Here is a 19,888-nt window from a genome sequence, read left to right as displayed (position 1 = left end):
GGTTATCTAGATCATGAGTACATATAGCAGTATTCTCCCCCCAATGGATCCATCAAGTCGGCTACCCTCTTCGGGCCCCCCAAGACTCCAAACTCCACTACCGTTTCGATCGTCACGTTCGGCGCCCACGGGGGATCAAGCATCCACGCTGTCCCATTCAGCGCATACTGTCGCTTCTGATCTGCGTTCTGCCACATCGCCCACAGCCGATCCACCATCGCATGATGCAGAAAGAACGCCGGGTCCTGCACCGACGAGAAGACATCCCCCATCGTCGGCCCGAGCGCAACATGTCCGGCGGCATGAGCGCCCAACCGGCCAGCAGTGCTTGGATCCAGCACTTCCAGGAACTCCTGGATCGTTTGCGCAGAGAGCATGCGCTGCACAGCGTCAGCGCTGGCAAACCGGTGCAGCGGACGAGGGTTGAAGCTGCGCATCAGACAGCGGGGATTGTATCTAAAGGCGGAGGGATCGAGCGGGTCATACAGCTCGTCCAGGCTGTGGAGGTTCAGCGGGCCCATGTTTGCTGGCCAGGCGGGGAAGGTGAAGGGTCCGGCTGTGACGCAGCCGCCGCCGCTGCCTCGGCCGATACAGCCTACCTGCTCGTCGCAGAGGATGCGCTCGTCTGGGTTGTAGGTGCCGTCGCCGGAGAGGGAGGTATGGGAGTTGTCGAAAAGTGGAGAGACGGCGAGGTTGGGATGTTGGGGCCAGTTCCAGTAGGGAATGGAGCCATTGTAGGCGCATTCGGTGCGGAGGGCAGTCTCAAAGAGGTGCAGGAAGTGGCGGTGCCAGGGGAGGAAGATGCCGTTGTTGTGGATGTGCGAGGTATAGTTGATATGTGTCCTGTCTGTCATGAATCAATGCATGGTAGACAAGAGGATGGAACATACGCTACAAAGTCGTCGAATCGATCCCGGACCCCAGGGTATTGCTCATTCGGGAGGATCGAGGGAAGAGACCGCAGACAGAACAGCGCATCGATGTAGTCCCGTCGTTCGAGGCGTGTCAAAACGCTCCTATTTAATCAACATTGCTCCTCTGTTGATGGCACCACATACCATTCTCGCCGGACTAGCGCATTGACAAGCGTACACGGTAGGGCAGGGATTGCAACCACGCCTACGACAAAAAGAAGAACAAGAAGCATGATTGCTTAAAGATCAATGATAGAGGCATGCCCAATATTTAAATCTGCCTGACAGCTAGACCGACCTTGCTGTGTAACAGTGCTTCTGTTTGCACAGGGATCAGGATCAGAGCCAATACGCTAACGGTCTAGGAGAATATCCACAAATCATACGATGATTGCATGCTATTATTGTCTTCCTGTACGTACATGCTGACAGTCACAGCTACAGCTCCAGTTTATGTTCCGGTTCGTCCTCGCAAAACACACTCCAGATCGGCACTGGTTCATCGCTCTCGTGCACGCCGGGTCTTAGCAGCGTCTGTCGTCCGATACACATGGGGCCTCTGTAGTTGGTCAGTATAGTCAATCAATTCTGAGGACTCAATCGGGCAGCGTACGTGAAGAATCGGCATGGCTTCTTGACCGACACTGTCGTCACCTCACTGTAGCGGTCAATCAGCACCATAACTGCATGCGCTGTTTACCGTGGACATACTAGGAATCCAGATTATGACAATCGCCCATGGGCACGCTGACTGATTTGCTGCCCTCTTCAATGGTTTCCAGCCCGATCTGCAATCCCGGTTAGTGCTGCGTTGGACGTGAGAGTGGATTACTAACAGTCGTGTTTTTGGCTGCCGCCGAGACGACCAAGAGCATGACCCAGGAGAGACGCATTTTGAATGATCGTATGAGTAGTATGATGGTAGAATAGAAAGGAGAATCGGGCAGAAAGGATTTATTTCTTCCAAACTAGGGATGGAGGGATAACAAGGGGTGGCTCAACTCGTGTCTCCCTTGCGGATCTATACACAGTGTAAACATTCCTACCATCGCGATGACATCAATTGTTAGGACCATTCAGGATCCACGACAGATTGAATCTCCTCCAGATAATAGTCCGATACGAATTCTTGCCCGTCCCATCATTGAAGAAATCACTCTCCACCAACGCTCCAATCTTATAATCCCCCGTCTTGGTCATACTCGAATAACCCCCCTCATTGCCCGCCCCAGCAACCTTCGCATCCTCCAGCTTCCGCCCATAATCGAACTTACCCGCGTCCTCATCATAGCTGATTCGCACGCGCATCTCCCGCCGACTCGTGCCCGACGCGGAATTCAAGAAGATCGTCCGCGCCGGCACATCGCTGTTATACCGCAGCACAGACCCCTCGCACGCCGGATCCGGCAACCCGGTGTCCGTCGCAAACGCCCCGAACCCGCCATCTAGCGTCCCCCGCGCCACAATCCGGTACCCCTTGGCGCTGGGCCGGTCGTTGCGGTACAGCTTCCCGTCCGGCGTCTGTGCGATCGTCCCCTCCGCCCCGGCCCCGGAAAGCCGCTGCACGCTCCACGTGCGGTTCCCCGGCGTGCCGCGGCCCACGATATTCCGGCCCATGGCGGGAATGACCAGCTCGCCGGTCGTCAGGCGGATGCCGTTGCCTGGGCCGACGGCGTCCCAGGCCCAGCCATTGGGGGTGAGCTCCTTGGTGAGGTCTACGGGTTTCGACCATGTGTTGCCGTCATCTTTGGACTCGGTGAGGTACAGGTGTCGCCGGCCTTCCCAAGTGGAATCGATCTTCTTGGTTACTGTGCCGTCGGGGAGGACGTCATTGCCGTGCTGGCTGTAGGTGGCGCCGTTCCACGAGAGGAACAGGTAGATGGTGTTGTCGTCGTCGACGACAGGGGTGGGATTACCCCAGGTGCCTGCACCGGAGCCGACGACTTCGCGCAGGGACTCCCAGTCTGATGGGGCCGCGCCGTTGTTCGAGGTTGTCTTGGTACGCTTGTAGACGAGGTTGATGTCGCCAAAGTCCTGGTTTGTGTGCCGGCGACCCTCGGCGAAGGCGAGGATGCGGCCGGTCGTGGTGCGGACCACGGCGGGGATGCGGAAGGAGTGGAAGCCGATTCCTGTAGACAGCTTGTCCGGTGAGGCCATGTTGGCGCTGCGGAAGAGAGGGAATTCATCGTGGTAGGGGGCGGCCGATTTGGCCGGGTCGTTGATTGCCCATGCTGGGAGGAACTGCACAAGCAGCGCCAGTATGATCAAGCGCATCGATTGCATCATGTCTAGTTGCTGCTGTTGCGAATGTAACCGGCAGTGTGTCAGGTTTTATAGCCATAGCCAGAGGATCATCCCGATCGTGATATCCAAACATTCTTGAATATCAACCCACGTGGGTGTCTTCTATAGCTAACTAAATATAACCTCGTGTTGATCAGACAGACCTCGTATACGATCAACATTCACGTCGTATTTGTTCGATAACTTTGTACGGCAAGTAGCGAATACGAACTCGAAATTAGGCCGAGCGCCTCGTCGAGCTACTAAGGATTCCGCCGTAGCTTGGCGCCCGCTATTGTGGTGCATTCTTGTGATGCTCAATTGCAGAATGGCTCTCTGTCATCACGACATGGAGGGCAAACCGCCAATGCCACTCGTGTCCATGATCCTGTACTCGAACCAGACGAACGCGCTTATGGTAGCTCGTCGCTGCCAGGCGCAGGTTACATTGAGTGAGGATGTTCGGCACGTCTCCCCGATATGTTGATATACTGAAGAAGGTCGTCCATAGGCTGAGAGGATATGCCTCGKATCAGTCAACGAGGTCATAAACAACTGCAATTAGTCTCTGCAACATAGATCCGATAGGTTTGATTGCAGTCAGATCGATTTCCTGCTTGTCTTGAAGCAGTCCCTTTTGTCTAATGATTCAAGGACAACTGCTGTCTTGGTCAGGGGTAACTATCCACCAGTCCTTTCACCTTACAGCATGCGTGGTCATGACGCTAAATGAATGAGGCGTCAATGCTCATTCTTATCCATCGGAACTTTTTCCAAAAATCCCCTGCCAAGTGCGCTAGCCTTCCAGAGTTGGCCTCAAAACGCGAAGGGAGCAACGATGTACATCCGTCACGACATAGTACCTGGCTAAATTCACTTTAGCTAACCTCTGTCACGGTACGAGTGTCCAATTTTCCAAAGTGTTATCTGCAGCATCCAATTCCCAGTCGTATCAGCCAATGGAGGACTAGAATATCTTGCTGTCCTGTTGTGAAGAGCGACTAAATAGTGTTCAGATAGCTGACGGTAGCGGGAAGAAAATCAACACTTGTAAACTGGCTTCAGTAGTACATCATGAAGCACAGATATTCTTCGCCAAGAAAAGCAGTCATAGTAACAAGGATGCTTTCTTAATTTGATTCCTCATATCCTCCAGAGTGTGCCCATTAACTAATTTGTCCGTGTATGGCTCGGAGGCAGAGTCGCTCCAGTCAATCGTAGACAAAGTCTACTGGGGAAAGCTGAGACACTGTCATTAGCTGTATGATGCTTGCACAGATAACCATTGAAATCTCATGTGGTCATAATAGCATTAAAACCGCGCAGATTAATGAGCAGCCAGTGTACTGCAGTCGTGCTTGCTATGGCTTTGACCGTTATCTGGTTAAGATTTGACACGATTGAGAATGAAACCGACTGATTCATTAACTACGGAGTATGCACGAACTCGACGTCAAGCAGATCGAATATATACCCAATAGCATTAACTGCAATGAGCAACTCCCTAGCTTTGCAATTCCACTCCAACGACATGATAACCAGATATGACAAAGCACATAATGAAGGAGACTCCACTGTACAAAACTGGACACATATGAAAAGCCTTAAACGCTTTGCAGAAAAATGAAAAAGCCAGGATGCGTCATAGAGTTGGCGCTCAAAGTCTGTCTGAAGTATTTGTTATGGGGACCTCGAACCTTCGCTGGTATTGCCCAGTTCTCAATTGTGTTCAAATCAAGAATGATCGCCGCCGTCTTAGTAAGTTTGATAAACCAACTTTCGAGACGCCGCAAGGCCTCACTTGCCCTAGGAGTAAAGGCTGCATCCCTTGTGTATACAGGGGCCTTGGATAGCGTTGCCTGAAGGGCATAAGGCGGTCTTCCCCAAGGGTGTTTTGAGGTGTCTCCATCTCCGATGATCTGGTCAGTCAACAGGGACTTCAGCTGGTTCGGCCATTTCGACTCCTCATCCGGGATATCGTGGGGAATTTTGTACACTTCAAGTAAGTTGTCAGATCTTTTAGGCTTTTGCTTAGCCCAGCCGGCGTGTCGTAACGCAACCCAATCTCCATAGAGTGACAAATCTTTGGGTAATTCCCATTCATGTTTGTTATCATCATCATCATCATCATCATCTGAGGAATTGACATATTGCAGTGGTCTCTTCTTCTTCTGTGTTGCTGCTTTAATTGCAAAAACAGACAGCCTGATCACTGATAATACCCATATGACACCATTTCAACCCCAGTAACCACCCGTCATACTCATTGTCCGTGGACTCATGAGGGATGTAATCAGCGTTAAGGTCGTCTCCGAGGTCGTCACTGGAAGTTCCATCCTCGTTATCTGGTGCTGACAACCTATCCATCACCTGTTCAGGCTCGTTCTCAATACCTATCTCTCCATCAGTCTTACCATTATTACCCATGTATCTTATCGCTCTTCATCCATACTCATCTCTTCATCAGTCTCATAATCTTCAGGCTCATCGCTCTCACTCTGTCTCCTTCCATTTCGAGCTCTTTGTGCACATGTAGTGGCACACTTCGTGGTAAAACATTGGCAGCTATCAGAGCCATATCTGGGACGTTGTGTACTTTGATCTGTTGCCATTTTGAACAAGTACTCTCCAGACTGTCCTGGGAAACGCCCTCGGATTAAGTGGCAAGGCTCAAATCCATAATGGGTTCCGGCACAATGTGTGCACTCGTATATGATAATAACCAGGTCATTCATTGCAGGTGTCCACTGCTCGTCATCTGTGAAGATCTTGAGTCCGTTGGTCACCACGGGCACCTGGCCAAAGGTCGCCCGCGCAATCTGTGTGGCCTGGGCCACAATACACTGGAAGATCATGCCAGCATGGTGGAAAACCTCCACCCAGAACGGATCGTGAGCAAGGTTTGGGTCGGTAGTTATGTCATGAAAAGCAACTTCAATGAGTTGTGCATTATCAGGCAAAGGAGCACCACAGCCCAGGCACTGAGATATGATGGCTATTGTTATATTAGCAAGTCTGATAATCAAGGAAGAAGAGGAAGAAGAGGAAGAAGAGGAAGAAGAGGAAGAAGAGGAAGAAGAGGAAGAAGAGGAAGAAGAGGAAGAAGAGGAAGAAGAGGAANAGAGGAAGAAGAGGAAGAAGAGGAAGAAGAGGAAGAAGAGGAAGAAGAGGAAGAAGAGGAAGAAGAGGAAGAAGAGGAAGAAGAGGAAGAAGAGGGAGAGAACAAGAGAAAGAACAAAAGGCCTTACCTGAATAACTGCTAGTTTAATTAATAAGCAGGAGAAGTTGCTGAGGAGAAAGAGGTAGTAGTAGTAGTAGAATAAACAAAGAGAAGTTCAAACGGGCTGAGAGGTAGAGTGTAATGGTAGTTGAAAAGAGAAAGGAGGAAGATGAAGAGAAGAGGAAAGGGAGGAGAGAAGGGGCTCTTATATTCTGGAGATATAGCAGGTAGTGAATGAGCAAGACAGAGTCCCACTGCACATTTCGATCAGGTAGTAACGTCAGAATAAAGAGCTTGATTCTGGAGAGGGGCAAAGTAAGTAAAGTAGTTGTTTCAGATTTCAGTCCTTGGTAACATACTGTTGACCTAAGCACGACTCAAACCAGAAGGTTCCTGAAATTGTTCTCCAAATCCTGCGTGCTGCTCCCGTTACCTGTATCATCGCCAGAAGTGTGCGTTTGAGCAGCCTGAGCAGGAGCTATGCCTTCCGGCCCGACATCGTGAAGCCATGCTATTAAACCACACTCCGGGCAGCGAACTGCCTGGACCACTTCGAACTTCTTAAAGCCAAGGCATTTACTGCAGTTGCAACACCAAGCGCAGCGAGTTCCCCATCCTTGGAGACCCTGACAGGACACGCATCTGTAATAAGTCTTGCCCCGAATCGAAACTGGCGCTACTGCGCTGTATAGGCGCTTTAACAATCCGCACCGGATGCAAAGGCGCATCTCAGCTTCGGTGCCGTTTTTGGCACAGCTGCCTGTTGTCTGGCCGTCGTCGAAGCCCTCGTCCGGGACCATCGTGCGGCATTTGAAGCAATCGTGTTTGTTTGTATTCCTGGGTTGTTAGGTCTGATAGTGGTTGTCAAGGGTGAAGTTGGACTAACTGTGGCCAGAGCTCGTAGCCCTTTAGGAACGATACCTGCTGGGCAGCGTCTCCCGGAGGGTGGACATCTACGATGGCGCGGAAATATTGACTTGTTTGATGCAGGGCGACCTTCGACGCGTGGTCGCAGTGTTCGACAATGAGGAGGTGAACCTCTGTAGGAAGATTCATGAAGGGTTGGGCAGTAGAGTGTGCCATGATGATAGTTGTTTGAATTTCTGTGATATTTGCGATTTGTATTGCTTGAAAGCTAGTAGCTTTGTAAGGATATGCAGATACAAGAATGCAAAGGTAGTAGGAAGAGAGAAGGAGAGCATGATTGAGAAGGTTTTATATCCATGATGGAGAGCACAGTGGTGAAGTCTATAAAGGTACAGAGCTCTGCTCATTTGGATATTCCCTTTTACATTAGATACTTCCAGAGTAATTCACTATCCACTGCCTGTCAGGTGGACAAGTACACGTAAGGGTCTGCATGTTTCCTTGATTTAGTGGGACTTGCCTTTACCTACAGTGAATGATTCATTGCTATTTTTGGCCTGAAGTAGTTATAAAGTATTCCAAGAGAAGCAAACAAATTCCATATGAACAGGGCTAAGCCTGCAGGTTTGAAATTCACTGTGTTGATCATGACTGTAGTTATGGTTTGGAAATAACCCAGAGAAACAAACAGCAAATGCTACATCTGATACGTAGATTTAGAAAAGAGTGTGACTCAACTACTAGCCAACCAGCTCACTGGTCGTAGCTCCAGCATTATGTACGCTGGTTTCTAGTTTGAAGCAGGTGCTAGAGATCGATTCTCCATTATAGCCGTGCATATCAATTCAGAGGACGGTTCACTACAGTATCCAGTTATTCCTGAGAAGAAAAACAAGCCAAGGAATAGAGCAGTTTATCAATCCCTACAATGAGGAACCCTCGGGAGTGCGAAGTACTGAAGACGAGCTCTTTACTAAAGTTGTAAACTGGCATGAGTTGGTAGGCCGAGCGTTGGACATGGATATATAGAGGATGCCAGCTAGCTGACCAGTGTAATGGGCGAATTCACATTGTCCTGATTTTATGGAGGATAATGGCTGGAGTTGCTATCAATGGTATATTGTATATGCACTAAATCTTGTATCTCTTCGTGGCAACCAGACCGGTTGACTACAGACGCTGCAGGAGATCGTGTTGGAAAAGACCGTCATTTTGAAAAAGAACTAAAGCAATCCAAGAAGGTCAAAAATGGAAGAGAGTGCGTAGGCAGGCCAAGTTCGCAGCTCACTGTACTCTTGAAAGGGTTTCAGAGTTAATACAAATTGCTGCTTCTAAGTCTAGTCAGGTCTTATCATAGAATAGCTTGCTAATCTTGGATTACGACTATAGATCACACGCACTACTCGAATCTGGCGGACCTCCTGGACTCGCTAGCTCAGTTTAGACTGACCCCATTCTTCAAGGTATTTTAGTAACCGTTCGGCTTACAGCAGTCGGTAGTTAAACCTTTTCTCGGTAAACTCTATCAGGGCCCGAATCATGGCTAGAACACCAGGCAAGGTAATAATAATGTTGAAATGTAGTTAGTTACATGGTGATTGCGTCACCGCGACTGCATGACACTGGTTTCCAATAGTTGACCACTTATATAGTACATACTTAGCTTAACAGCAATTGAGACTTCACTTGATCCAACTTCCAAAACTCGGGGTAAAATCACTTGTCTGTGTCTAGATCTTCTTTCACTGCATGAAATCATCGCAGTGGGGGACATGCCACAACAACCAGTTAGTGCGTCAATTAATCTCTTAGATGCAGCAAAATGGAGCGCCGAATCGGTCCGTGACCTCCTGAGGATTGCGTCAGCAGATGATGTGCAGGCAGGAGCAGTGACACAAATGATGGCTGTGGGGAACAGAGTCCTAACTAGCGGAGAATTTCAAATGCGGTCAAAGGAACTACTGCGGCGATTCAGTTCTGCTCGAGTGGAGCGTCTAGCTCTGTCGGTTGGTTGGTGCGCGGGCGATACGGCAACTTTTATGGGAGAAACACGCAGTGGGCAGGCAGTAGCACTGCTATCCACATGTCTTGTAAACCTTTACAGCAAAACGGAAACATGCATCATTCTTGAAGGTCTCTGCAGCGAAATGTTATCGGCAGACCAGAATTTATGTTCTACGGAGCAATTATATACAGTGGCAAAAAAGCTATCGGATAAGCTGCAAGCTCTGGGCTTTGGAAATCTTGTCGCTCGGGAGACTATGACGATACACGCGGCGTACGTGCAGCTGGGATTTGAAGTTCCAGATGATCTCCTCCAGCTCGTGTCACCCGAATGGATGGTTGAGCTGATACACGCACTAAATCGAGCTCTTCTTGAGGAGGAAACCATGGTCCGAGTGTACGGTACCGGCGGAATGGCGTATGTCCTCGCCGTCGCAAAGTTTCTGTTTGCCCATGATATGGTCGTCAGTGTCGGAAACTTTCTCATTTACGAAGGAGCTCGTCGATCCATCTTTCTTGAGTTCACGACAGATACACCCGGGGCAGCAACATTTCAACTTGGAGCAAGATTACAGAACATAGCCCCCTTGCTAGAGCAGGACCGAAAACTTTCAAATACCTCACGCTGGTGTCAATTCTTATGGCCAAAATGGATACGTAGCTGGCTAGAACTTGAGTTCGCCAGTTCGGGAGCCACTTGTTCCGAGAGTGTGATCAAGGCCTGTTGCGGTATCCTCCCATTCGTACTCAAACTTTGGAAAAGAGGCCGAGCAATCCCTTCTTGGGCCGACCAAGGGTCGCGGTCTCACACAACATTCGAACATCGTGATGAAGAACGAGACGACAGCATGATGTCTTTACTAGGGCCGTCACCGCAACTGATAATTAAAGACCGTTGTAACGTCCTTTTCGGTGCTGCAGAACCTGAGAGATACCCAGACTTAGCATCTGCATTCTTAATGCTGCGAAACGCAGTGTATAATAATCTCGAGTCGGTTGATTGCAAATGCTCCTCCTGGCTTGGGAAGTGCAAATTCCCCAGTGACTCCCCAAGTGACGTTCTTGTAGGGGCATGTATACGACAACATATATGGCGTAGTGTTGGCAAAGCAATTGGATTTGCCTTGTTCTCCCTTTTTATTGAGGCCGAGGATAGGGCTACAGTCTGCCCCGATAACTGGGCACGGATGGAAAATCTCGCATTTGACCTAATAGAGGGCCGGCCTTTTAAGGAATTTAGCCCTGGACATCGTTTGTCTTTCAAAGATTTTCTTCGGCTTCCCAAGACTCGGGAGTCCACGGTCGAAATCGGTGATATGATCGCAACCAGTCACAACGGCTCTGCCATTTATCCTGCTGTTCTTCAAACCTTGGAAATGCCCGATGACTGGATAGTCTCCTTCAAACTCGTAGACGGGGAGTTCATTCACAAGGGCCGAAACTATACTGCCCTCTACTCCGCTTGTTCTACAAGGAGAGAGAAGGCTAAGATGGATATTTACTCAACCCAGAAACAAAGTATAGTTCCTTCGAGAGACGGAGTTCATCAAAACCTGGATCTGTTTCTCCGAACAAGCCTCGACAGACTGTTAGTGGACACCGTCATTTGGGTTTCCGGCCAGAGGATAGCGGTTAATTTAGCTGATATCATCGGTACCTTTGTCAGACTCGAAAGGACAGCACCATGTGGACATCCGAGATCCTCACCCCTAAAACTTCCTTATGGAGAACAGCAACCGCAGAGTTCGAATCAAAATACTGCCTCAACCAGCCGTTTCAACAATCTGAAGATTTTACTCCGGAGGAGGAAAATCCCAGATGCAGCCAATACAGATTTTTATAACGACCGACCTAAAGTTACTTTAGGTGGAAGCGTAACTATCATGTGTACTTCAGTTGCAGCTCCCCGAGCTGAGAATGCTGAGATCAGTATTGCAATGACTGCAGGAGATGCAACTGCTCAATTACTTTGTTGTGAAAGTGAACCTCCTTCACCTCTTAAAAGACCCACTGTGTTTCGTTCACCTGTTCTCCGTTTTGTTGAAAATGAAAGACCTATCTTGCTTCAAAGGTGTTGCCTTCAGTGTGGGATCCAACAAGCAAGGAGAGAAAATTGCAAAGTTGTAATAATTCATTAGTCTATTTTATTCAGGAAAAAGCATGAGTTAATTCTGTGCACTGGGAGAAAATCAACTATACTGGAGAAGTGGGGCGGCTGGGGGGCAGGCGCCGTCTTAAATACGTGGTCCCTGCCAAGCTTCCCTGCACCAGAGAGATCAACTCTTCGTGGCTCAGTCCTTTGCAGTTCCAAATAACGGTAGTAAATAGCATGATCATTGTCCAACGCCACTATCATGGCGGCATAGAAGGGGTGTTAGGCAGTGCTGAAGCTGGTGGTTAACACAAGGAAAGATGGACGCGGACTTCCAAGGACTCTGGAGGATCGAAACAATGCGCCAGTGCCCACATTCTGGCAGGAATGTGCCTTGCCATGTACAGTAAAATCACTTGACTTGTGCAAATACCCTTGGCTTCCAAGCAAACATGCAGCTATCTGATGTAATTCCTGACCTGCTCTGAGTGACAACTCCATAGCAAATCATGTTACACTATCTAGAACTATTGCTGAGTCTCTGGTGAGTCCTCTATCAGATCAAAGATTTTCTTCCAGTGTATCCTCTGTGACGGGGCCCAGGGGCATGCGCTAAGCAGGAGGGAGATACCTATTAGAGGCTTATAGTAAGCTTTAAAGATATATACAGTAGCCAGGTATGATTTAACCGTGGGATCAAATTATAGTAGGTCTTTTGCCTCAATTGGGGCCGCGTAGCCTGGCACAGGGTTCTCACACTTATAATCTTATAAAGGAACTAAAAGATAAAGCTTCATAGATTTTATAGCTATCTAGAAGAGAGAGAAAGATATGCTATAAGGCTATGTAACTGAGGTAGATAGCCCTCAGTCATTATAGGCCATGTGCCTGCCGGCTGAGAGTTAATGATAGCACAACCGCATAGTAATATTTATGCTGCAAACCCATGAAGAGGCATGTGAGTGCTCTAGAACTATTGCTCCTATCATACTGTGAAAGGGTGACGGTCGTGTATTCAAGGAGACTTATTCCAACCTTCCTGTACATTGTCTTACTGCCACAGCAAACATCAAAACATAACCCTCGGCATGATCCCTGAGAAGACACAATCATCCAGTTCCTCAAAACAGTCCGTGTGAGCATAAGAGGCAAATAGCAAGGTCTCCATTGACCACCTGGTGCAGTTTCCCATGTGCCATCTCCTAATCTTGATATCAGCATATCTAAGCCACTCCAATGGTCTCAGAAATAGAGGAGCTTGGCACATACCATATAATACATAAGAGTCATCCCGCGTCGCAGCATCGTAAACTCGACGTCTATGCAATTAGCGCATTGGCGATAAACCCCGTACACCACTTCACTGCGGGTGTCGGTAATAATATGCCATCTGGTCATCCATGGCGGTATTGTGGTAAGGATGGTAAGTTCCCCCGTTTGTGCCACAGGAGATGCAGAATCTCCTCGACGCTGCGTAGCCATTTTTTCCGCATTTGCCGGTGATTTGCTCGTCGGTAAAGTTGTCAGCCGGCAGAAATATCCAACATTCGAAACAAAAGAAGTGACCCGTGTACCTAGAGGTAGGTTAGTATAGGATTGCACCTTCCATGACCCCCGGCCTGGACTATCAATTCGAGATCTACTCACTCTGGCCACATTTCTAGCGTCAGGTGGTAAACATTGAAATCTTCCGACTTGAAGTACTTTGGATCCTTGACGGTAACGGCGGACCGGAGGTACTTATTTGCATTTTTCAATGCCACTGCCGAGGCAGGGTCAAGATACTCGCAGATCATGAGGTGAATCTCTGCTGGGAGATTGAGGAAGGTAGTAGTGGATGCCATGATGGAGTGGCTTTTGTGCTCAAGTTAGACCAAAAAAGGAGTAACCAGGAGGCAAAGAGTCGCATTGTTCCAAGAGTTCTGCTTTTATAGCACATCATGCTTCGCATTCTGTGACTATTCCAGCTGCATAACGGAGTACTCCGTTGTGAGAAGTCTGAAGAGATGCATGCTTTATCCTGACTTCGTGCAGATGTGAATGGGGTGTGCATTATATGGCTACTGCCAGCTTCATAACGGAGTACTCCGTATGAGGGAGCCTGAGATGCACCCTCATCTTGAGAGCAATCGTAACTTGTCTTCAATAAACAGTAAGCTTCTGGCATCAGATTCACAGTGTCAATGAGGACCGCACAGGAAGCTTAGATTCGGTCTTACATGAGTTAGGGCTGTTCCTCTGCCTGGATGACAGGATTCTAGTCATGACTATGTGCTTCGATGGAAGCGTTGATGACTTCCTTGTGTTTGACCACCAAATTCTTGCAGCAATTCAAATGACTTTGCCAGGACATTATAGCTACTCCTGCGCACAGTAAGCCCTGTAGCCTGGTCAAAGTATACTGTCGACACATCATAGTGACTTTGGTGCGGCATCGATGAATTTTCGTAAGAGGCACAACGGCTCAAAGCACAACAATCGATTATATTGAAAATTTTTCTCTTTACAAAGCAACTATCATCCTGCAATGAGACATGAGCAGAAATTGACGATTAAATGCGTTGAAGCAGGCCATCAGAGGACTCCGGTGGATCTCGTATATCGGACCCACTCCTCACAACTTCCTAAAACGGAAGCCCAGAGTCAACGCCAAGAGGCCAAGCTTCTATGTACTAAGACACTATCCTGCATGGTAAAGATGCGTCGACTGAACGTGGGTTCAATTCTCCGAATAGAAACTTATTCTGGAAGGTTGGCCTCACCAAGCGTCTTGGCCGAACGCCCGAACGCCCATGCTTAGAAATCAGAATGTCCTGTAGATATAAAATGAGATATCGTCGGCAGGTTGATTCCTAGTCATGAACATGACTATGGAGGATAAGCCTGTTAGAAAGGTTCCTGCCGAGATGGCAACCCATGATACAGAAGACAGCGAAGCTCGCCTCGAAAGACTCGGCCGCGAGCGACCACCCTGCTTCTCCAGTTTGTGGTCCGAACTAACCTTCTGCTTCTCCATCGTCATGTCACAAATCCTCGCTGTATGCTCCCTCACCCCATAGCTCCTGCTACCGACTGACCACATAGGAATACTACATCTCCGGATCCAACATCCTCCTCCCAACCCTCATCTCCGCACTGGACATCCCCCTCGCCTCCTCCATCTGGCCCTCCACAGCCCTCTCGCTGGCCGTCACCTCTACCCTCCTCATCTTCGGCCGCCTGGCAGACATGTACGGCGGGTTCGCATGCTACCTCTTCGGCGCTGCCTGGCTCACCGTCTCGTCCATTCTCGCCGGCTTCTCGCAAACCTGGCTGATGCTCGTCATCTGCCGCGCACTGCAAGGCCTGGCGCTCGCTGCGTTTCTCCCCTCGGGAATGATGATCCTAGGCAGCGTGTACCGCCCGGGTCCGCGGAAAAACCTCGTTTTCAGCGTGTACGGCGCCTGCGCGGCGCTGGGGTTTTTCGTTGGGATTTTCTTCTCCGGGCTGTGTGGGAAATTTCTCAGCTGGCGATGGTATTTCTTTATCGGGGGAATTCTGGCGGCGGTGACGGCTGCGACGTCTTTTTTCTCGATCCCGAATGATTTTGCGGAGCGCAGGAAGGGAAGGAAGGTTGGTATGGATTGGTTGGGGGCCGGGGTGCTGGTGCCCGGGCTCGTGTTGCTCGTGTTTTCTATTGCGGGGAGTGCGCATGCGCCGAGGCAGTGGGCGACGGCGTATATCGATGTGTGTCTGGCGCTGGGAGTGGTACTGCTCGCGGTGTTTGTGTATGTGGAGGGTTGGGTGGTGGCGGATCCTCTCGTGACGGCGGATGTGTTTGCGGTCAAGTACATGAAGTCACTGCTTTTCTCGCTTGTCTGTTTGTACGGCAGTCTGGGGATTTTCCTGCTGTATGGAGCATTATAGTACGTCTCCTCCTGATCTATTTCGTGGCCACGCTAACCCAATCGCAGCATGCAAAGCATCATGCACGCCAGTCCGCTGCTAATCGTCGCCTGGACAGTCCCCATGGCGTTCGGGGGCCTTCTCATCTCGACAGTCGGCGGTTTCATCCTGCACCGCATTCCCGGAACGATCCTCATGCTCATCTCCTGCTTGGGATACATCGGCTCGGGCCTCTTCTTTGCCCTCCTCCCGGAGAACGGAGGGTACTGGGCCTTTGTCTTCCCCGCGATGATCTGCGGGACAATCGGGATCGATATAAGCTTCAACGTTACTAACGTCTTCATCACGAGTAACATGCCGCTGGAGAAGCAGGGGCTGGCGGGGGCGCTCATTAACTCCACGTTGCATCTGGGGATTGCGCTGCATTTAGGGTTTGCGGATATCGTGCAGGTCAACACTGAAGATCAAGGGCTTCGGAAGAGTTACCAGGCCGTGTTTTGGTTCCAGGTTGCGCTATCGTGTCTGGGACTAGTGGTGAACGCGTTGTTTGTGAGGATTAGTCGGGCGAAGAGCGATTTGACCGTTGATGAGAGGAGGGCTCTAGAGAGTAATCTATAGCATCTATATTCCATACAATACAGTCTACTCCTTCTGACGAAGACGAAGTCTCTCCCCCTTCCAATGCAGCAGCGCCGTCGGCACAAAACTAACCCCCATAATCAACGCCGTCACCACACCCGCACTCTTCGCAATTCCCACTTTCTCAAACATCGCCGTGAACCAAAACGGCCCGATAAAGCCCCACTCGGACCTCACGAAATTGATAAACACCCCGATACTCCCCGCATCCGCCGGATACGTATCAACCGCATACGTCGTCAGCACCGTCGTCACAACCTGGTTCCCAAACGCCGCGACCCCCGTCCCCACCACCGGCGCGACGGTCCACACCCCTTTCTTCGCGTGCTCCGTGCACACCAGGAAGACAACCATGCCTGCGATGGTTAGCAGGAAACCGATGTAGCTCAGCCAGAGGCGGAATTCAGGCGGCGGGCGGCGGGATATGCGGCGCGCGCGGAAGGCCATCCATCTGTCTGAGGCGTGGCCGCCTAGCTGCTCGCCGAGGAGGGAGCCGATGATGAGCCCGAGGAACTGGAGGCCGAGTTGTTGGGCGTTCAGCGAGAACTTGGACTGGAGGAGCTGGGGGACTTCGACGGAGTTGAGGACGCTGCCGAAGAGGAAGACCATTGCATAGGCGCACGCGGCGGTCAGGACGGGGATGTTGGTGAAGAGGGTGAGGGGGTGGTAGAATTCGCGGAGCGTGAAGGGGGTGGGGTCGATGCGTCGGACGGAGAGGTATTCGCGTTGGAAGGCTGTTTTGCCTGTCCCCATGTCTTTACCGATGTAGCGCGTCTCGGGGCCGAAGAAGAGGTAGAGGATGAATTGGACGGCGTTGGTCTGTACTCAGTCAGCGGTATCCTGGTAGTTTAGATGCAGAAACGTACAATGGCCAAAATCCAGTATATCCACCTATATCCCACGCGCTGCGCGACAAACCCAAAGATAAACGGCCCAATCGGCACCCCAAGTGTAACCATCACCGTCCACACACCCATATACCTCGCTCTCTCGCGCTTGAAAAATGTCTCCGCGACGACAGCACTCCCAATCGCCATAGCAGGACAGATGAAGAACGCAACGAGCGCCCTGCAAGCCGCCATAGACGCATAATCCGGGCTCTTGGCGCAGCCGATATTGCACGCGCAGCTTAGCACCAGCGAGACCAGGAAGATAGGCCTCCGTCCGAAGCGATGCGAGAGCGGTTTCCAGAATAGCGGGCCGCCGCCCAGGATGGCGATCTGCAGCGAGGTGAGGTAGCTGACTTTTTGGATCGAGACGCCCAGGTCGACCGCGATGTCTTCGTAGGCGGCGATGATGCCTGCTGCGATGAAGGTGCCCATGAATGCGTGGAAGGCCACCAGGAGGAGGTTGGTTATTCTCTGTTTTCTTTAATCTCTGTTCGACAGTCAGGATGGGCAGAATTACCTTCCATAAGGGCCAGTTGTATGGATCTGCCGGGTCCATGCTCGGGAGGGGGTCGAGGTCGAGGGTGCCATGTCGCTGGAGGAGATAGGCGCGGTGAGGCTCGGATAGTTCGCTGCCTGGGTATGGCACGATGTCAACGTCTGTTTCTGCTTTCTCTAGAAAGTCAGAGTGCGTTTTCGTCTTTCTGGGTGTGTCGTCCATGGCAGAGGTCGGTTCCGGTAGATCGATGGAGGGCATGATGATGCTCAGAATCGTACAACACAGGTAAATAAATGTCCTGGGACTGAATCATGGAGAAGCCCCTTATGACTGACTTGAAAGGTGGGGATCAAAGTGCGATGGGACAATAGTCGAGATGGCTATTGGTTCGTCATGAAGCTATTCAGTCTAGTGCCCGGTAATTGTCGCTGAGGGTTTGCCGTGGGGGAATCCGGGGAGGACTCTCCACTCGCTGATACGCTGATCCCCCGCCATCCTGGGGATTTTCGGTGCTTTTTCTCTCTGTGTCGCCGAAGACAGCTGTCATTGCTTGCCGAGGCTGGGCCAACTGCCGATTTGGATTTCCGATGTACAGAATCATTTTGTCAGCGTGATTGATATATATACATAACCAAATAGTTCATAGGCAAATAGTATCAAATGCTATCATTCTCTCTGTCTACATAAGTCACAATCCGTATAATCAGTAATTCAGTATTCTAACTTTTATATCACAAAGTTACAGCCAGGCACCGGGAAGTTTAACTATGCTAGGCGACAAAATGATTCGAGGCAGAGACTTCGCCAAGTATACCAAGTCGGTTCCTGCAGCCACAAAACTTATCAAATTGGGTTCGGTGCGTAGCGGTAACTAACTATAAATCTCCTGCTTCGTGCACTCAACTGTCCTAAATCCTAGACTAAGCACCTATATTCTTCTTCTGCACCTTTGGCTCCAGAGGAAACACCTGCTCTTCCGGTGTCACGTTTCCATACACAATGTCCCACCGCTCCCGCAGAGGTTCAGGCGTCTCCCAGGCATTTTCCGGGTCGCGCAGCCAGAGACGTAGCAAATGTCGCCTGTCTTGTCAGTACTTCATAGATATATGTATATATATTACCGGGGGCAAGACTTACTCTTTCCCCGGGGCATCGCGGAACCCCTTGCGAGCATGGAAAATGCTCAAGTTATTGACATACTGCACGTCACCCTTCTGGAAATCTAGCGAAGCGCTGTGCTCCTCCGCCAGAAAGTGCAGCGCATCGAGCGCTTCGGCCTGTGCCTCGGTGATGGGAGGGATATTCGTTGAGCGGGGCTGGGCGAGGAAGCCGGTGAAGTAGCGGCGGGCGTACTGGATGAGGACGCGCTCGGGTGTCGAGGCCGTTGCGTCTTGGTGATAAAGCAAGGGCCGCGATGTATACGGGCGCTCGGGGTTATTGAAGCTAACGCTGTAAGTGGGGATTGACAGCAGGGGGCTATAGGCTACGGGCTCCGGACTCACCCATCCACAGGCCAATCCGTCGCCAATGTCCAGATCAGATCCGGGCGTTCCTTGGCGAGGATGTTGTACACCAGCCAGCTGCTAGATATCTGGCTTTCGCCGCCCTCTGCGGCTGTCTGGAGACAAAGCAGCGAGATGATATCGCCTGCATCGGTGTGGAAGACCTGTTTGTCAGCTGTGCTGCCGGGTCCGCCGATGTTTCCTGCTTGATCGGTGCGAGTCAGGTCCTTGATGTGCGCGAGCATGACAGAGGTCCCGTCGGCTTGTCGTTGGTCCTGCTGCCGGCCGCGAAGGCTGCCGATGTGCGAGGAAACGCCGGCGTAGATGAGAATGTTATCTTCGCGGGAGTACCGATCGATGTCTAAGCCGCGGAGGACGAAGAAGCCTCGACCGTTGTGGATTTCCTTGGAGCGTTCTCGCAGAATAGGATGGAGAGTGGGAAGGGGGAATGTCTCTTGATTGACGTGGCCGGGACCAAGGCCCAGGGCTGTGGACGTTAGAACATGACTTGACATTGGTTGGATAACTCACACTTGAAGCTATTCAACGCAGCGTGGATCTCCTCTCGCTGTGCGTCATTGAGCTTATAGATCCAGTCATCACGCTTTTCTATCTCCTTGCCCTCCCAGACAAGAGGAGAAGAAAGCTTCTCGGGGAAACCAGGAGGGAGAGACTTGGGCAGATCCTCGGTTGCCTTGCGACGCTGCACGCGGGCGAGATACTTATCGTAATCAGGATGATACTGGATATCAGGTTGACGGAGTGTCTGAACTTCGACCATTTTGTGACTTGATTCTAGGAATACTCTTTATTATCTGATGGTCAACTCTGCGCCTGGGCTGTAAAGGTGGTATATAAGACCCCGCACGCATCACATCATCTGATGCCCGTATAGCGAAGTATTGCACCATCATATGTACCACACTAATCTGCCATCCATTAATATGTCCCCTCTCTAATCAACGCTTCCCTATCAGATCTCCCGCCCGAATTTGCCAAAATGTAACTGGATACATATCTCACCTCTGAAGGGCAGTAACCACTCTCCGGGGTCGGGCCGGGATCGGTCCGATCACCAGGATTTAATGCTGACAGA

The 19,888-nt window shown here is 50.5% G+C and overlaps 11 protein-coding genes across 11 annotated transcripts; 3 read left to right on the top strand and 8 right to left on the bottom strand.

The window, feature by feature from the left end:
* Positions 1–11: 11 nt before the first annotated feature.
* Positions 12–1,147, bottom strand: Asppvi_000212 (putative polyphenol monooxygenase; the record flags this gene model as incomplete). Its single annotated transcript, XM_043296524.1, has 3 exons — positions 12–843; positions 891–1,016; positions 1,059–1,147. The coding sequence occupies 3 exons, from the start codon at positions 1,145–1,147 to the stop codon at positions 12–14; spliced, it is 1,047 nt and encodes a 348-aa protein (XP_043152459.1).
* A 205-nt stretch (positions 1,148–1,352) lies between these two features.
* Positions 1,353–1,807, bottom strand: Asppvi_000211 (uncharacterized protein; the record flags this gene model as incomplete). The annotated part of the gene is made up of 4 exons (XM_043296523.1): positions 1,353–1,473; positions 1,528–1,572; positions 1,626–1,702; positions 1,751–1,807. The coding sequence occupies 4 exons, from the start codon at positions 1,805–1,807 to the stop codon at positions 1,353–1,355; spliced, it is 300 nt and encodes a 99-aa protein (XP_043152458.1).
* A 166-nt stretch (positions 1,808–1,973) lies between these two features.
* Positions 1,974–3,197, bottom strand: Asppvi_000210 (putative extracellular sialidase/neuraminidase; the record flags this gene model as incomplete). The annotated part of the gene is made up of 1 exon (XM_043296522.1): positions 1,974–3,197. The coding sequence occupies one exon, from the start codon at positions 3,195–3,197 to the stop codon at positions 1,974–1,976; it is 1,224 nt and encodes a 407-aa protein (XP_043152457.1).
* A 1,604-nt stretch (positions 3,198–4,801) lies between these two features.
* Positions 4,802–5,809, bottom strand: Asppvi_000209 (uncharacterized protein; the record flags this gene model as incomplete). Its single annotated transcript, XM_043296521.1, has 3 exons — positions 4,802–5,402; positions 5,461–5,590; positions 5,650–5,809. 3 exons carry the CDS (start codon positions 5,807–5,809, stop codon positions 4,802–4,804), a joined length of 891 nt encoding a protein of 296 aa, XP_043152456.1.
* Positions 5,810–5,878: 69 nt separating this feature from the next.
* Asppvi_000208 (WD repeat-containing protein 87) lies at positions 5,879–6,449 on the top strand (the record flags this gene model as incomplete). The annotated part of the gene is made up of 2 exons (XM_043296520.1): positions 5,879–6,107; positions 6,208–6,449. 2 exons carry the CDS (start codon positions 5,879–5,881, stop codon positions 6,447–6,449), a joined length of 471 nt encoding a protein of 156 aa, XP_043152455.1.
* A 345-nt stretch (positions 6,450–6,794) lies between these two features.
* Positions 6,795–7,500, bottom strand: Asppvi_000207 (uncharacterized protein; the record flags this gene model as incomplete). Its single annotated transcript, XM_043296519.1, has 2 exons — positions 6,795–7,254; positions 7,304–7,500. 2 exons carry the CDS (start codon positions 7,498–7,500, stop codon positions 6,795–6,797), a joined length of 657 nt encoding a protein of 218 aa, XP_043152454.1.
* Positions 7,501–9,545: 2,045 nt separating this feature from the next.
* Asppvi_000206 (uncharacterized protein) lies at positions 9,546–10,140 on the top strand (the record flags this gene model as incomplete). The annotated part of the gene is made up of 2 exons (XM_043296518.1): positions 9,546–9,996; positions 10,052–10,140. The coding sequence occupies 2 exons, from the start codon at positions 9,546–9,548 to the stop codon at positions 10,138–10,140; spliced, it is 540 nt and encodes a 179-aa protein (XP_043152453.1).
* Positions 10,141–12,740: 2,600 nt separating this feature from the next.
* On the bottom strand, positions 12,741–13,224 carry Asppvi_000205 (uncharacterized protein; the record flags this gene model as incomplete). The annotated part of the gene is made up of 2 exons (XM_043296517.1): positions 12,741–12,954; positions 13,028–13,224. The coding sequence occupies 2 exons, from the start codon at positions 13,222–13,224 to the stop codon at positions 12,741–12,743; spliced, it is 411 nt and encodes a 136-aa protein (XP_043152452.1).
* A 1,014-nt stretch (positions 13,225–14,238) lies between these two features.
* Positions 14,239–15,883, top strand: Asppvi_000204 (putative MFS multidrug transporter; the record flags this gene model as incomplete). The annotated part of the gene is made up of 3 exons (XM_043296516.1): positions 14,239–14,418; positions 14,465–15,285; positions 15,334–15,883. The coding sequence occupies 3 exons, from the start codon at positions 14,239–14,241 to the stop codon at positions 15,881–15,883; spliced, it is 1,551 nt and encodes a 516-aa protein (XP_043152451.1).
* A 24-nt stretch (positions 15,884–15,907) lies between these two features.
* Asppvi_000203 (putative MFS multidrug transporter) lies at positions 15,908–17,548 on the bottom strand (the record flags this gene model as incomplete). The annotated part of the gene is made up of 3 exons (XM_043296515.1): positions 15,908–16,723; positions 16,771–17,265; positions 17,312–17,548. 3 exons carry the CDS (start codon positions 17,546–17,548, stop codon positions 15,908–15,910), a joined length of 1,548 nt encoding a protein of 515 aa, XP_043152450.1.
* Positions 17,549–18,210: 662 nt separating this feature from the next.
* On the bottom strand, positions 18,211–19,573 carry Asppvi_000202 (TauD/TfdA family dioxygenase; the record flags this gene model as incomplete). Its single annotated transcript, XM_043296514.1, has 4 exons — positions 18,211–18,370; positions 18,428–18,733; positions 18,793–19,279; positions 19,324–19,573. The coding sequence occupies 4 exons, from the start codon at positions 19,571–19,573 to the stop codon at positions 18,211–18,213; spliced, it is 1,203 nt and encodes a 400-aa protein (XP_043152449.1).
* Between the last annotated feature and the right edge of the window lie 315 nt (positions 19,574–19,888).

The sequence above is a fragment of the Aspergillus pseudoviridinutans genome, assembly GCF_018340605.1.
Source record: "Aspergillus pseudoviridinutans IFM 55266 DNA, scaffold_1, whole genome shotgun sequence".
Taxonomy (NCBI): domain Eukaryota; kingdom Fungi; phylum Ascomycota; class Eurotiomycetes; order Eurotiales; family Aspergillaceae; genus Aspergillus; species Aspergillus pseudoviridinutans.
This window is presented reverse-complemented; position numbering and strand designations above follow the sequence as displayed.